General features: G+C 38.4%; 1 protein-coding gene across 1 annotated transcript; it reads left to right on the top strand.

Annotated features, from left to right (window-relative positions):
* Positions 1-282: 282 nt before the first annotated feature.
* LOC127678163 (taste receptor type 2 member 103-like) lies at positions 283-1,266 on the top strand. Its single transcript, XM_052172928.1, has one exon. It carries the CDS (start codon positions 283-285, stop codon positions 1,264-1,266), a length of 984 nt encoding a protein of 327 aa, XP_052028888.1.
* The last annotated feature ends 16,480 nt before the right edge of the window (positions 1,267-17,746 follow it).

Here is a 17,746-nt window from a genome sequence, read left to right as displayed (position 1 = left end):
GCAGCATATAAAAATTTAATTTTTCTTTCTGCAGCAACTTCAGAGGGCTTCATGCTGCTCCACAGAGGCCATGGAGCATCTGGATGAAGTTCAGCTACGATGTCTTTGACAACAAAGTCTTTGCATGTGTGTGGAACACATAAACCATTTCATTAGTGAAATTTGTCCCTTGGTTGACATTGTCTATGAGAGTTCAGAAAGCAATTCTGTTAAAAATCAGACACAACATATTAGAAGATTGTATTAAAGCATCTTTGGTAGTTCAGAAGAAGTTAGATCATCATGGTGGTGACAATGAAGGCTATTCTACAATTGATGTTAATTCTGGAGCTCATTATAGGAATTTTAGGAAATGTATTCATAGCTCTGGTCAATATTATAGACTGGGTTAAAAGAGGAAAGATCTCTACAGTGGATAAGATCTACATGGCTTTGGCCATCTCCAGGACTGCTTTCGTATTGTCTTTCATCATAGGGTTTTTATTATCATTATTGAACCCAGCTTCATTGGGAATGAGAATGATAAAACTCATTACTATTTCCTGGACAGTGACCAATCATTTCAGTGTCTGGTTTGCAACATGCCTCAGCATCTTTTATTTTCTTAAGATAGCCAATTTCTCAAACTCCATTTTTCTTACTCTCAAATGGAAAGTTAAAAAAGTGGTTTCAGTGACATTGGTAGTGTCTCTGATAATCTTGTTCATAAACATTATAGCCATAGACATATTCCCTGAGAGATTTCAAGTAAACATACTTCAGAACTGTAGTACAAATAACATTTTAAAAACTTATAGGCTCTTTTTATTCATTAGCACTATGTATACACTTATCCCATTTACTGTGTCCCTGACAATGTTTCTTCTGCTCATCTTCTCCTTGTGGAGACATGTGAAAAACATGCATCACAACGCCACAGGCTCTAGAGATGTCAGCACAGAGGCCCATATAAAAGGCTTGCAAACTGTGGTCATCTTCTTATTACTATATACTGTGTTTTTTATGTCACTTCTTTCACAGTCTTTGAATATTAACATTCAATCCTCAAATCTTCTTTCTCATGTTTTACGGAGTATAGGAATAGCTTTTCCCTCGGTCCACTCCTGTGTCCTGATTCTTGGAAACAGTAAGCTGAGGCATGCCTCTCTTTCTGTGATATTGTGGCTAAGGTGTAAGTACAAACACAGAGAATTGGGGTTTCTAAAACATATTAGAGATCCTTTTCCATATTCTAGAAAAAATCAGTTAATAAGAACTGGAGTTTAGAAAGGACTCCAAATTATGAATCTTATAGGCCATGATCCTTCAGACAAATGATTCATTGGAGAGGTGGAAAAAGAACATTGCTGTCTGTGCCTCCACAGGTAGCACTGTAGGGTATGAGAATAAGTGTCAATCTGTCATGGAAAGCAAAACATGTTTGTTTTTGTTTTATATTTTTTATTGTTTTGAGGCCTGTGGTAAGAGAGGAGGGGATGTGGAAGTTGCTCTGCCATAGCTGATTCCATCTAACCAGAGATGAGAACAGAATTGTTCTGGTAGTCTGGCTATAACTGGTGTTTCAATGGGTCCATGAACAGTCCTGAATAAGAGGCTTCAGCAAGTACAATGGGCCTAGTTCATATATAATCCAACAGTGGATACTTGTTTTGTATTCATGTCTCTTTTTTGGACCTTGCTGTCTGGAAGATCAACAGGAGGTGAGAAGAACTGTGGGGAATGAAAGATGGATGGAAAAGAAATAAATTTCATGAGGAAACAACACCTGAAGAAAAACAAGACTGAAAGTGTATGGGTAGATTTAGTGATAATGGATGTGTATATTTATATTTTGTAAATATTTTTCAGTCATATGTAACTTTATGATGTTTAGACAATTCTATGTAAATGAATTACTATCCAAACACAGTTTAGCTTTGTGGAAAAGGAGAAATTATGCATATTTCCAGACAAAGAAGTGCATGAGGATTATTTACACATAAGAATGATATCATTATAAGTTTTGTGTCAATCATTATATTTTAATAATTGAAAACTGACTAATGATCAACATATGAGACATGTTTGCAATACAAATGATCCAAGAATTTCAAAATCATTCCATTCTTTTTTTAAAGATACTGAAGATCTTTTTTTTTAGATATTCTTTTTTTTTATTTGATATATTTTTATTTACATTTCAAATGATTTCCCCTTTTCTGGCCCCCCACTCCCTGAAAGTCCCATAAGCCCTCTTCCCTTCCCCTATTCTCCCATCCACCCCTTCTCACGTCCCTGTTCTGGTCTTGCTCTATACTGCTATACTGAGTCTTTCCAGAACCAGGGGCCATTCCTCCGTTCTTCTTGTACATCATTTGATGTGTGGATTATGTTTTAGGTATTCCAATTTTCTAGGCTAATATCCACTTATTAGTGAGTGAATACCATGATTAATTTTTTGAGACTGGGTTACCTCACTTAGTATGATGTTCTCCAGCTCCATCCATTTGTTTAAGAATTTCATGAATTCATTGTTTCTAATGGCTGAATAGTACTCCATTGTGTATATATACCACATTTTTTGTATCCATTCCTCTGTTAAGGGATACCTGGGTTCTTTCCAGGTTCTGGCTATTACAAATAGGGCTGCTATGAATAGTGGACCATGTATCTTTATTACATGCTGGGGGATACTCTGGGTATATGCCCAGGAGTGGTATAGCAGGATCTTTCGGAAGTGATATGCCCAGTTTTCTGAGGACCCGCCAGACTGATTTCCAGAGTGGTTGTACCAATTTGCAACCCCACCAGCAGTGGAGGGGTGTTCCTCTTTCTCTGTTCCTCTTTCTCTACATCCTCGGCAACACCTGCTGTGTCCTGAATTTTAATCTTAGCCATTCTGACTGGTGTAAGGTGAAATCTCAGGGTTGTTTTGATTTGCATTTCCCTAAGGAATAATGAAGTTGAGCATTTTTTTAAGATGCTTCTCAGCCATCCAAAGTTCTTCAGGAGAAAATTCTTTGTTTAGCTCTGTAACCCATGAAGACCTAACACCTATACCCTTCAAACTATTCCACAAAATAGATATGGAAAGAACACTACCCAACTCCTTCTACAAAGTCAAAATTACACTGATACAAAAACCACACAAATATCCAAAAAGAAAGAGAACTTCAGACCAATTTCCCTTATGAACATCGATGCAAAATACTCAATAAAATTTTTGCCAACCAAATCCAAGAACACATAAAAACAATCATCCACCATGATCAAGTATGCTTTATCCAGGGATGCAGGGATGGTTCAATATATGGAAATCCATCAATGCAATCTACTACATAAACATACTCAAAGAAAAAAACCACATGGTCATTTCATTGGATGCTGAAAAAGCATTTGACAAAAATCAACATCCTTTCATGCTTAAAGTCTTGGAAAGAACAGGAATTCAAGGCCCATACCTAAACATAGTAAAAGCAATATACAGCAAACCGGTAGACAGCATCAAACTAAATGGAGAGAAACTTGAAGCAATCCCACTAAAATCAGGGACTAGACAACGCTGTACCCTCTCTCGTTATCTTTTCAATATTGTACTTGAGGTACTAGCTCAGGCAATTAGACAACATAAGGAGGTACAAATTGGAAAGGAAGAAGTCAAACTATCAGTATTTGTAGACGATATGATAGTCTACCTACGTGACCCAAAAAAACTCTACTTAGAGAACTCCTACAGCTGATAAACAACTTCAGCAAAGTGGCAGGTTATAAAATCAACTCAAGCAAATCAGTAACCTTCCTATACTCAAAGGATAAGCAGGCTGAGAAACAAATTAGGGAAATGACACCCTTCACAATAGCCACAAACTGTATAAAGTACTTTGGTGTGACTCTGACCAAACAAGTGAAAGATCTGTATGACAAGAACTTCAAGATTCTGAAAAAAAAATGGAAGCAGACCTCAGAAAATGGAAAAATCTCCCATGCTCATGGATTGGCAGGATTAATATAGTTACAATGGCCATTTTTCCAAAAGCAATATACAGATTCAATACAATACCCATCAAAATCCCAACTCAGTTCTTCATAGAGTTAGAAAGAGCTATTTTCAAATTCATCTGGAGTAACAAAAAAACTCAGGATAACTAAAACTATTCTCAACAACAAAAGAAATTCTGCAGGAATCAGTATCCCTGACTTCAAGCAATACTACAGAGCAATAGTGTTAAAAATTGCATAGTATTGGTACAGTGACAGGTAAGCAGATCAATGGAATAGGATTGAAGATCCAGAAATGAACCCACATACCTATGGCCTCTTGATCCTAGACAAAGGACCTGAAAACATCCAGTGGAAAAAAGATAGCCTTTTCAACAAATGGTGCTGGTTCAACTGGAGGTCAGCATGCAGAAGAATGGGAATTGATCCATTCTTATCTCCTTGTACTAAGCTCAACTCCAAATGGATCAAGGACCTCCACATAAAGCCAGACACTCTGAAGCTAATAGAAAAGAAACTGGGGAAGACCCTTGAGGACATAGGTACAGGGGGAAAGTTCCTGAACAGAACACCAATAGTGTATGCTCTAAGATCAAGAATTGACAAATAGGACCTCATAAAATTACATAGATTCTGTAAGGCAAAGGATGCCATCAAAAGGGCAAATCAGCAACCAACAAATTGGGAAAAGATCTTCACCAACCCTACATCAGATAGAGGGCTAATATCCAATATATACAAAGAACTCAAGAAGTTAGACCCCCAGAAAGCCAAATAACTCTATTAAAAATTATTCCATTCTATTGCATAAGAATGATTCATAATATACAAAAATGTCAAGAAAATGAGTATACAATATAGGTTTGGCCTATATTTTATTGGGCATACGGATATAATTATCCAATGTTTCAGGCAAAGACCAATTTAGAAAATCAAAAAAAAAAATCTGTGCCAAATACCAAGTGTCTTTACCTACTGAATTATCTTCTTTCTCCTTAGTTAGTCTGGGAGATGGAATTAATAACACAGTGTTGTATTCTTTCCTCCATAGTCCACCATGAAAGATATCCACCAGATACTGATAATAAATGTGTTTTTATTGAAAACCTTTTCAGTTTATTCCAAATCCATATTTATTTATTTTGGGAAACAAGAACTACTTAAATATAATATCACTGGGTCTTATACTCTGTTTATCTATATACTTTTATCTATATGACCCATTTTTAATTTTTATTTTCAAGAATAACAAATAATTCCCATGGCTTTTTCTTAATTGAGTACATCAGTGATGAATTTTTGGTTTTGTTTAACTTTATATCAGTGGTTCTCAACCTCTGTAGTTCTACTACCCTTAAGTTCAGTTCTGGGTACTCCTATGTGGACATACAGATAGTGGAGCAGTTTCTCAGTTCTGAAGACCATCAGAATTATTTGTGTTGTGATACTTTTAGGAGATCCCTTTGGAGATCACTATCTACAGGTCAATAATGATTGCCTCATGTGATCAAAAACCAATTTATCACAGGAATAGAGATTTTGAGCAATTTAGATTGGCTTACATGTAATCTATATGAATGTTTGTGGCTGTATTACTAAATCAATAGTAAATAAAAATGAATAAATGTACTTAAATCGATAAACAGTTTAAATTCATTTGAAAGTGTAAGCTCTAGATCTGACTACAGCTATGCAGTCACATCCCCTCTGCTCAATGCTGTTAGACATGAAATAAGTCTCAATCCTGTGAATTCTTAGAAATATAAGTGTCTTTCTGAATTGCTCTTTTCACAAATAAATTGCCATAGGAATGCAGTGTCTGTGGAGGTCAGAAATGAGCATTAAGTCCCTTGGATCTGGAATTATTGATAATGTGAACTGCCAAATGAGTGTTGAGAATGAAAATTAGGTCCTCTCAATGAGCAATAAATACTTTTAATCTAGTCCTCTAAACGTTCTATTTTAACATGGTTCATTTATTTCTTTGTTAATCAAAAGTAAATGTTTATTTCATTTTTATTTAATATTCAGAAATTGTTGAAAAATCAATGATTTCAAATAAAATGTGGGCTGATAATTATTAAAAGCAGTCTGTCATTGTGCTTATATGGTCACTGTGTCCTTGAAGAAATATGGTTTCCACATATGTATGATATTGTTTCTTATGTAAGAAAAAAATGTATCCTTCAGTGTATGAAGATATCATTACAGAGTGAGAACAGTGAAGGCTGTGGATGATAACAGTACCCAGATTCAGTGAAACATCTAGAGAGATGCTTATTCCAAATTTTTAAAATTTTGAGAAAATGTACAAAAGAGGCAGATTTTTATATTTATGTTAATTGTACTCATTTTTTCTAAGATGTTTATTACCTGCTTACTACAATAAAATCATTGATCTACTATGATAGACTTAAGTGGAGTCATTTGTTCATTTGTTTGTTTGTTTGTTTTTGGTGCCTTCTCTTAATCAAAAGACATTTATTAACACATTCCTAGGAAATGTCTTTAGTGTATATTGCATCAGTATTGTAATCTAGGTATAGACTTGGGGAGCACAGTGACTTTTGCTCCTGGTGCAAGAGGGAAAGTAATTCAGGAGTAAGTACAGGCAAGCTGATGAAATAGGGGAGAGATGGGTTTCTCACCTGGTACAGGAGACAGATCTACTGCCTAGAGCATGCAGCTTTATTCTCAGGGTTCATTGATAGGCCTCAGCTAAGAGAATATGATTCATGAGGTTCCTCTGCACTGTGGGTGGGCATAACCAGGGAATGCAGGTTCCAGGAAACTTGGTAGGATTGACTACTGGGCAAGATTTCAGCTTGGGAATACTAACATAGAAAAATATTTAGGACTGAAAGGACACATGAAACTAGAAGGATGTCAATAGCCAAGTAAAAGAGGAAGCATTAGTTTTGTATAAGTGGGAGTAAAATTGATGTTTTGTAAAATTAATAATTCCATATGAAGTGAATAATCAGATATATAGTATTTAATAATGCTCATTGGTTTATTAGTGAAACAACAATTTTTACTGACAATCACAGGACACATATGTATGTCTCTTACATACTGCTAGTAAACTAGCTTGCAAATTTCTAAAATACAGAAGTTGGGTAAACTACTAAATTTCATAGCATTTCTACCAATCTAAAAAAGACAGACAAAAAGGGAGAGAAACACACACACACACACACACACACACACACACACACAGAGAGAGAGAGAGAGAGAGAGAGAGAGAGAGAGAGAGAGAGAGCGAGACAGAGACAGAGAGACAGAGACAGAGAGACAGACAGACAGAGAGAGAGACAGAGATAGGGAGAAAGAGACAGAGAGTCAGAGAGACAAATAGAGACAAAGAGAATGAGAGAAAGAGAAAGAAAGAGGAACTGAATGAGAGATAGAGAATAAAGGTTTAGAATAAAGAAAATGATAAATACTACCAACAAATTTAGGACAGGAATAGATCAAAACACATATAAACTTTCTAAATGAGATACACTAGTCAGTATAAAACAGCACAGCTTTTCTCCATCAGGTTTCCATCTGCACTTGAGAGCAGATCCTGTGTTCCTGCCCTCTCCATCCCAATCACATCCAGAGACAGCTTGAACCCCAGGAGTTCTGACACGTTGAGGCTCACAGGCTCAGAGAAGAGACAGGCTCCATTCAGAGATAGCAAGTCCAGCTAACACCAGAGATAGCCAGATATAAAGTAGCAAGCACAAGAACATAAGCAACAAAAGCCAAGGCTACTTGGCAACACCAGAATCTATTTCTCTCACCTCAACAAGCCCTAGAAACTCCCAACACACATGAAAAACAATATTCTGATCTAAAATCCCTTCTCATGATGATGATAGAGGATTGTAATAAGGACATAAATGACTCCTTTAAAGGAGAACACAGGTAGACTGGTAGAAGCTCTTAAAGACAAAACACACAAATCCCTTAAAGAAATACAGAGCAACATAATGAAACAGGTGAAGGAATAGAACAAAAGCATCCAGGATATAAAAGGAGAAGTATAAACAATAAAGATATCTGTTGGAGACCAAACCCTAGAAAACCAGAGTTTCAACAGCCCTCACCTTGAAAGTTCACTGACCTTGCAAACCCCCCCTCTTCACACAAGAATAATCAACTGGTTCTCATCCTGGCCAATCAACTGGTTCTCATCCTGGCCGAACACCTGGGATGGTCTGGGCGGAACCAGCATTCCAGGAAAACTTCCACCCCGGATGACCTTTCCTCCTTCTGTGCTTTTAGGATCCCCCTCAGCCCCTCCCTACTTCCTCTTACCGAAGTGTTCAAAACCAGACGTTTTATGTTTCATTAAAGAGACCTTGACACAGAACCCCATTTTCTTGGCCTCCCTCTTCTTTCTCGCCCGTTTCTCTATTTCAGGCTTGGGTTCTCCTCGACACCCCGAATTACTAGGTCCAGCCGGTCAGGACAAGTGGCGCCCTACATGGGGCTCGAGGTACGAACCTTCATCGGATGGAAATCCCAAAGGAGAAGGCTGCTGCAGCAAAAAAGTCATTAGGAGGAGGCACTCTCACCGCTCATGGGAGAAAGTTTCCTTCCATAAGTTTTCATTTCTGTCCCGTAAGAAATGGGCCATTTCCTAAAGAAGTGGTCTTCATTAGAGACCTGAAAGCTTCTCTCAGGGAAAGGGGAGTTGAGTTAAAAAGAAGGATTTGATAACATTTTTTTATAGATCATAGATGGTTCATCATAAATGGACCAGAGATTCACTATAAAATAAGTGGCAAAAAGTGGATCGAGAACTAAATGGAAAAATTGACCAGGCAGGGACCTGACGCTGTTCCTGCCACTGCTTTTTCTTACTGGGGGCTCATTCATGATGTAATAGAGAATGTGAACGAGGACCCTGATAGACAGCAGCTTTTGTCAGTCACTGCATACTCCCTCCGCCCTTTGTCTGGGGCAGCTTCAGTGACCTCACTTTCCCCTAAAAAGAACTCTTCAAAACCTTCCTTGGTTGTTATAGAAAGGTCTGAGTCCCCACCATCCGCTCCTGTGACTTTTCTTTATCCTCCAATCCTGAGGCATCCACCCCCCTCTGATATGCCATTATAATGAGCCTTTAGGTCTTAAGAATACAGCCACCATGGAGGAGAAGGCAGCTCATTTCCATAAGTCCAGCAGACTGCCGCTGGCTCCAGCTCCTCCACGTGGCCCGCCACCCTATACCTGGTGATAGGCATGCAGCGCGGCCCCTCTCAGCCAGGTTCCTCAGACCTTTACTGGGTCCAGGCAATCACCAGAGATCATCCTATACTCAGCCTTAAAATAAATTGTAAAAGCTTTTAGGGCATCTTAGACTCAGGCGCCGATTCTACTGTGATCTCGAAAAGTGCTTGGCCCCCTGCTTTACCTTTGCTAGCCTCTCTGACCCATCTGCAGGGGACTGGACAATAAAAAAAAATACTCCCCAGAGCTCACAGTTGCTGACTTGGGAGGACAGTGAGGGAAATATTGGCTCTACTCAGCCCTTCGTGGTCCCTGGTCTGCCTGTTAGCCTCTGAGGAAGAGACATTCTCTCTCAAATGAAAGTCCTTATGTATAGCCCCAATGAGGTTATTGCTCAACAAATGCTCTCAAGGGCTATCCTGGACAGGAACTAGGCAAAAATGGACAGGGGAGACCCATGCTGGTAGCTACCACTCCCAAGATGGATTGCGCCGGCCTAGGTTACAATACCCATTTTTCATAAAGGCCATTGCTCCCCCTACATGCCAGGTGGATAAGATCACATGGAAAGATGATTCTTCTGTCTGGACTGACCTCTCCTGGTGAAGAGAAAAAAAACCAGAGATGTCCTGTTTTCTTTCTGAAAACTACTGGAGATCTCCTTAGTTCAGGTTAAGATATTTGGATCTCTTTGGGACATCAAGTTCCCTCTCTGTCTGTTGTCTGACTTTGGTGCACCAAAACTTGTCTGTATGTGTGTCAGTTTGTGTTGTCCATTGTTTTGTTTGTCTGAATGATTGGTTGTTTTTATGTTTTATGTTAAAAAGAAAAAAATGTTATTTGCTGGCAGTCCTGTCAGTCCTAGTTTACACAGAGTAGGGTAATTTGAGGTGCTTCACATTCATAAGTAGAAGTCAAACACAGCTGGAGAAAAAAAGCCGCTTTAGAGAAGGAAGCCTCAAGTTTTGGAAAACTTTGGTTTAACTTATGAAATTAGTGTAATTGCTTTATTCTTGTTTTTAATTGGTCTTAATGGTATAAGGTTTTCAATATCTTGACTATAGAGTTTTAAATTAATTGGCTATGATTTAAAAGGTACAGTGTTATTAAGAAAAGATTTGTTTGAAACTGATGATTCAGTGTGGTAGCCATCTTAACCAGCTACACATGGCATGACGCAAACCAAGAAATACAGGCCTCTAAGATGCTTCTAAAGTGGCATGGTGCTTTGTTAGGATCTTGGTCTGGAGATTGGACTTATAAGAAATATGATTTAAAATAATGTCTCTTTAATAAGTTACACTGTCATACACTTGAACATAAGAACAGGCAGACGAAACTTGTGCTGTATAAATGATGCCTTTGCCATTGATTTTAGAGAAAATAGATTGTTTAAAATTGGGATTTGCTTTCAAAGTTATAGTTATGCTCTTGCCAGTGTGCCATTGGCTGCAGTTTGTGTCTGGTTAAAGGCTCACAATTCTTAACATATTTTGTAATTAAGATAATTTTAAGAATGATACAGCTGTGGTATTATAGGCCTATTGCCACTTTTCCAAAAGTTTATAGGCTACAATGGTAGAAGCAAAATTTAACACTCTAAGATTAAAAAGGAGATCTCAGTGGAAATTTATTTGATATCAAACAGGCTAATTGACTCCTATGAAACTAGGATTCTTCCAGGAACCCAGGAATTACAGGTTCCTTTTGTTAGTCAATCCTCAAAATGTCCTTGCTGTACTGGACAGGTGGGTTTGGGTCTGGTCTTAGATAAAAAGCTCAGATTAGAAGATAGTTAAGTTTGAGGAACCACATATAATGTCCTTGCCAAGGACTCAAGGTGGGTCCTTGGGCAACAACAACAACAAAAGGAATTTACATTTGAATTAATGCAAGGCTTGGGGCTGCCTCAGTGGAAGCTAGTAAGGAAGCTTGTGGTTTTGCCTTATGGGCCTCAACTAGGGAGTGTTTGGCTAAAAGAACATTTTTGAAATACTTATCCAGGTATGGTTTAAAATGCAGTTCAAATCTATGAACGGTCAATAAGGTTATGAAATTTGGCCTGTCTACTCCATACAAAATTATTATAGATGTAAAGTGTTGTTTTTTGCTTTACATTTTGATAATTATAAAAGTATTTGCTTCTAACTTTAAAGAAGCATTAAAGCAATTTCATTAGAAGACTTTTTCCTCAAGGAATGGCTAATAGCCTTACCTTAAGTTAGAAAAGATGTTTTGTCTCTGTTTCAATACAAGAAGCTAGGATCTTAAATTTTTCAGTGTATAATGTTCATGGAATGTTTGTTACAGGCCTTTCTACTAACTATGGACTTTTAGAATTTTTACATAAATAATTTTTAAAGGTTGTTAGGATATATTATTTGGCTTTATCTTATATTAACCTCATCATAAGCTTGCCCTGGGAGGACCTAAACCTCTGTTTTCAAGGTAGAAAACATTTGTCCTTGTTTCAAACAGCAATCAAATTGGTTATTACAAAACATTGATGGTTGATCTATTACACTGCAAGCCCGTTTTAGGCAAAATTTATAATTGTTATCTAAAAGATAAATTGTTAAAAAATATGCCTCTATACATATTTTTAATGTTATAGATTTATGCATGCATCCTATAAAAATACATCTACTATGAGAGTAAAGCTCATATAATTAGATCACATGTTTATTCTTTTGAGTGTCCCCTTGCTTCAGCACAGATAATTGAATTGGGTGCTGTAGCTGTTCTTTTTAAAAGGTTAAAAATCAAACTTTATATATATATCATGGCTTACAATTGCTTGAAATTGTTTCTTTTTTAATGCTTTTATTACCTTTTTTTACAAATGCAATTCAAAAAATTAATCTATTATGGTATTGCTGAGATTCCTCATAATTCGCAGAGATAAGATATTATCAACAGGCCCATAGAACTTTACAACAATATTTTTATAATAAAAGAAGGGAGCATCGTATCTCTATATAGCACAAAATTTTAAAAATGTTAATGCCAGGGAACTCTAAGTGTAGAGAAGAGGGCATGTTTGTGTTCTTTCTACAGGGTGCCGAAGGAACATGTTAACTGCCAGAGTATGCTGATGCTAAGACTTCTCCCTGGCTCTCCACCTTGCTCCCTAGTCTTTTGGGCCCCCTCGTGGGTCTTTTATTACTTTTGTCATTTGGCCCCTGGGCCTTTAACAGATTAACCAGTTTCGTTAAATCACAGATCGATTCTGCCTTAAACAGACCAGTTGCAGTTCACTACCATCGACCTGACATCCGAGGCTCAGCCAAAGACCTCTCTTCTGCCAACGTGGAGGTAACAACCATCAGCCTACAGTTCTCCACCCTTGCTGCAGGCACAGAGCTCTCTTGGTTCTGTGGCTGTGGAAACATCAATGACAGGGAGGGTGACCTCTGGCTCCTAATAGTGGCTGAGGGTCATAAGCTGTGGAATAGCCAATGACAGGAAATATTGTGGTGCCACAAGCCAGATGCACACTGCCTATTGGCTGCAGGGTGACTCCATGACGAGATTATTGTGAGTCCGCTACCTGGATGCCCATCATGACCACCAAGGGCCTTGTGAAGTCATTGGAATGGGAGTAATGCCAGGAGTGGGTGCAACTTACATAGCCTAAGGCAGAGGCCCTGTCCTACTAGGATCTAAAAAGGCCTAGTTACTGCCGTGCTGGAGGTGGGAGCAAAACCACATAGCCTAAAACAGGCTCTCCACCAACCCTCTTTCCATAGCCACCCCCCAACTTAAGAAAGAAATAAGGGGGATATGTCGGAGACCAAACCTTAGAAAACCAGAGTTTCAACAGCTCTCACCTTGAAAGTTCACTGACCTTGCAAAACCCCCCTCTTCACACAAGGATGATCAACTGGTTCTCATCCTGGCCCAACACCTGGGATGGTCTGGGTGGAACCAGCATTCCAGGAAAACTTCCACCTGGATGACCTTTTGTGCTTTTAGGATCCCCCTCAGCCCCTCCCTACTTCCTCTTACCAAAGTGTTCGAAACCAGACATTTTATGTTTCATTAAAGAGGCCTTGACACAGAACCCTGTTTGCTTGGCCTCCCTCTTCTTTCTCACCCAATTCTCTCTTTCAGGCTTGGGTTCTCCTCAACACCCTGAATTACTAGGCTGGGACAGATATCATGAAGGGAGACAACCTTTGATCCTAGGAAAGAGATCAGGAGTCATAGATGCTAACATCACTAACAGACTACAAGAGATAGAAGAGAGAATTTCAAGCATAGAAGATATCATAGAAGATATTGAAACAACAGTCAAAGAAAATACAAAATGCAAAAAGCCCCCAACCTAAAACATCCAAGAAATTCAGGACACAATGAAAAGACCAAACCTAAGAATAATTGGTATAAAAGAGAGTGAAGATTCCCAACACAAAAGGCCAGTAAACATGTTCAACAAAATTATAGCAGAAAACTTCCCTATCATAAAGAAAGAGATGCCCTTAAACTTATGAGAATCTTACAAAACAAATAGATTGGACCAGAAAGTAAAATAAATTCATCCCATTACATAATGCTCAAAACCAAATGCACAGAACAAAGAAAGAATATTTAAAAGGGAAAACGTCAAGAAACACATAAAGGCAAACCTATCAGAATTATGTAGGTCAGTGAAAGACAGTCTGTGTTCTGGTTGAGTGAGAATTAACTTCTGGAGATCCCACAGATTAATTCGGTAAGGGATGGATCAATTGGCCATGCTCTCAGACAGCAGGTTTCTGACATGAGGCCCTAAACTCCATAATTCTGTGGCGATCAGTCAAGTAGTGCAATGCCCCAAGCCCCTAGTATTCTGGCTGGACTCTGCCCTCACAGTCACCTCTTTATAGCCAGCTTGTTGCTCCCTGTGGTTACCTGGCAACAGTCAGATAGGCCTAGCCCACTATAAAAGGTGCTGCTTGCCCCCATTGCTCTATTTTACTCTCTTGCCTCTCTTGTCCTTGTCCCCTGATTCCACCTCTCTCCCCATTCCCCTCCCCCTTCTCTCTACATGGCCATGGCTGGCCTCTACTTCTCTACTTTCTCCCTCTCTCTCCATCTCTACAATAAACTCAAATACCATGGACTGCCTCTTCTCATCTGGACCCATTGTGCTGGAACAATGGGGCAGGTCTTCCCCTAAACAGAGCCATGTTTAGTCTTCTGCTGTAAGGCCTCCCAGCATACCCAGCCACAGCCAACATCAACTTAAGCTGCCTGCGGACCAAGCCAGGACTCTGTGGCCCAGCTCTCCCCTGCCTCTTTCCCTTTGGCCTTAGCCAGAGCCCAGCCCTGCAGGCCCACACTCCTGTTCTCATGTCTTTCACAACATCCATGGACATCTGTGGTGTCCAAGACTGAGGACCTTTCAGTCTCTATGAGCCCAAGGACCCATGAGTTCTGCCCTGCCGGCTCCTGGGTGACCCCAAGGACTGATTCTCAGCTCTTCCAAAACATCCTGCAACGTCTGGGTTCCAAAACTGAGACCCTTTTATACCACAGTGGAATGGGTCAGGGGAAGGAGTGAAGGAACTTAAGGAGATTGCAATCCTGTAAGAATAACAACAATATCAACTAACCTGACCACCCAGAGTTCCTAAGCCACTAAACCACCAACCAAGAACTATATATATGGAGGGACCCATGGCTACAGTTACATATGTAGCAGATGATTGCCTTATCTGGTGTCAATGGGAGGAGAGGCAGTTGGCCAAATTGAGGCTTGATCTAGCATATAAAGGATACTAGAGTGGTAAGACAGGCATGGATGGATAGGTGGGGGAGCACCATCATAGAGACAAAGAGGAAGGAGGATGAAGTGAGCAGTCTGTGTGGAAACCAGGAAGGGGGACAACATTTGAAATGTAAATAAATTAAATAACCAATTAAAAAACCCAAACCCAAAAAAGTACAAATTTAGACCAGTGTATATTTATTAAATATATATTATATGTAATATAACACAATTATACAATATACATTTACATTTTTATTTATTTTATTTCATATGTTATATCTCATATACAGCTGTCACACAGAAAATAAATGAATGAAAAATAGTTGAAATATGTGGAAAAAGGCATAAGATCGTAAGGTGAGCTTGTTGATTGTAGTCCTATATTCCCTGCTGCTCTGGAGGTAGAGGCAGGAAGATCAGGAGTGGAAGTCAGTATAAAATTCCTCCAAACATTAATTTAAAATGAATTAATTTAACTAATTTAAATTTTAATTAACATTTAAATATTAAGTATAGGTAATACATAGGCCATGCTACAGATTCAGTCACAAGTCACATGCTTCATAGAAAATACCAGCAATATAGCTCAGCAAGTAAAGACACTTGATTCCTACCCTGAGGACCTGAGTTCTAACACTGGATACCAAGACATTGGAGGGAGGCAACTCCTGTAAGTTGCCATCTGAACTTCACATGCCCACCATGATCTTTATACACACTCAAGCATACACATGCCCACATACCAAAGACACACACACAGCTACATAGATACACAGATACACAAACACACATATGCATAGAAATACACACAATGCACACCAACACAAACTAGTGAATATAATTTAAATTATTGCTAAAAGAATCTGTCAGCATATTTGATTGTGAAAGAAGAATACATATAGCTTAATACAACTTATTTTACTTGCAGTTACAGATAATTATCATAACTTGTAGAAGTCTACAATTGTCTTAAAGAAACCGATTAAATATGTGAATGCTTTTGGTGCTGCTGGTACTACTGCTATTGTTGCTATTGCTGTTGTTGCTGCAGTTGTTGCTGCTGTTGTGTGTGTGCGTGTGTTTGTGTTTACTAATTGTAAATAATATAACTACAAAATAGTCTATCTTCACATAATTTTAGGGGAATAATTTTTCCTGGGACATCCCAAAGGAAGCAGGAACTAATTAGTAAGGAAGTAATCTACAAGTCTGTTCTTAGTGTTTCTTCATGGAGCCAACGAATTTAATGTATTTATTGAAGTAAACTATGGCTCTTGAGGAACACTTTTGGCATCCTCTGAGGATGGAGTTTTATGTACTACTTTAATTTTCCCTGCATTCTCCACACAGTGGGTTTTAAAATTTTACTAGTACTATCTTTACTTGGTGAAGTCATTTTACATAGAGACTAGACAAGACAAATCTTTGCAAAACAGTAAAGAGAGTGTGTCTTTATTTGCATGCTAGCAAATTAGAAATCAGTTTGAATTTTAATACCAGTAACTATAAATTAGGGAAAATATGAAGCAAATAGTATATCCCCGATTGAGGTTTCACCTGGTTCATGATAGAATTTGCATTTGGAATTTTTGTTAATGTTTTCATAATGTTGTAAACAATGCTGACTTTTTCAGAAGAAAAACAATGCCAATATTGTACCAGATAATGAAATTTACAATAATCAGGCTGACTCTTAATTGGTTTCTTCATGAAATGGAAGACACAGGTCTTCATCTAGTCCATATAATCCATCCAGTTTGATAAAATAGAGAAGTGAAGATGGATGTCTGTACTGCCTGTGATGGAGGTAGTCTCCATACATTCACTTTGCTATCAGTCTCAGCAAGTTTTATCTTCTTAAGATAACCAAATTATCCAATCTCACGTATTTCTTCTGAAATGAAAAGCCAAATCTCATTCCTTTGCTTTCATTGGCAATTCAGGGCTTTTGTTTCCTAAAGTTGCCAAGCTAACATTACTAGACAACAAAACTTATGTGAACCAATATAGTCAAATAAATATATAGAAAATGTAACATGGAAGACCAAACTGAGACACATTTTGAACTTGTCAAATATGACTATTTATTTTAGGAAACTCTTCATGGTATTGCATCCCTGGTTCATATCCCATTGCTTACTGTCTTTGTTAGCAAACATCCCAGGAAGTTGAGGCAGCAAGGCTCAGTGTCCTTAGCTATCATTACCATTGTCTACAGGAAGGCTGTGCCAAACATGGTCTCCTTTCTTTGTTCTCTGATCTACTTTTTGTCTCTCCAAGCAGGTTGAAACTCTGATGGGATGTAACTTTATGTAGACCACTTAGATTCATGGGCTACTGGCACCATTTCATCTTCAAGCCATTCATTTTTCCTGATTTAGGAAAAGAGATGCTGCCATCATCTTATTTCTTGGGTCTTTGACAGACAAAGCACTAGTGGAAAGGACCCTTGATCAGTAAGACAAAAAAAAAAAATCCACAAAACAAAATAAAATAAGAAAAGAACTCCACAAGAAACTCAAAGATTTCATTTGATGTTTGCCAACTACTCCAGGCAATGGAGCTGCTTTAAAAAGTGGTTAAGTTCAGAGCTTGGCTGGCATTGGTTATCCTTATCTCTATTCCCTTTTAAGTACTGGGACCCCATCTAACTGCTAGGCCCTGTGAGTGTTGTAGAAGTCTACGTAAGTTTGTATTTGCATCAGTTCTCTTGTATGTGAAATGTCTTTTGGAGTCATCCATCACCTCTGGCTCTTATAATGTTTCTACCTCCTCTTCTGCATTACTCTC

The sequence above is a fragment of the Apodemus sylvaticus genome, chromosome 2 (assembly GCF_947179515.1).
Source record: "Apodemus sylvaticus chromosome 2, mApoSyl1.1, whole genome shotgun sequence".
Classification (NCBI taxonomy): Eukaryota; Metazoa; Chordata; class Mammalia; order Rodentia; family Muridae; genus Apodemus; species Apodemus sylvaticus.
The sequence above is the reverse complement of the archived record's forward strand: the minus strand, read 5'-3'. Positions and strand labels throughout refer to the sequence as shown.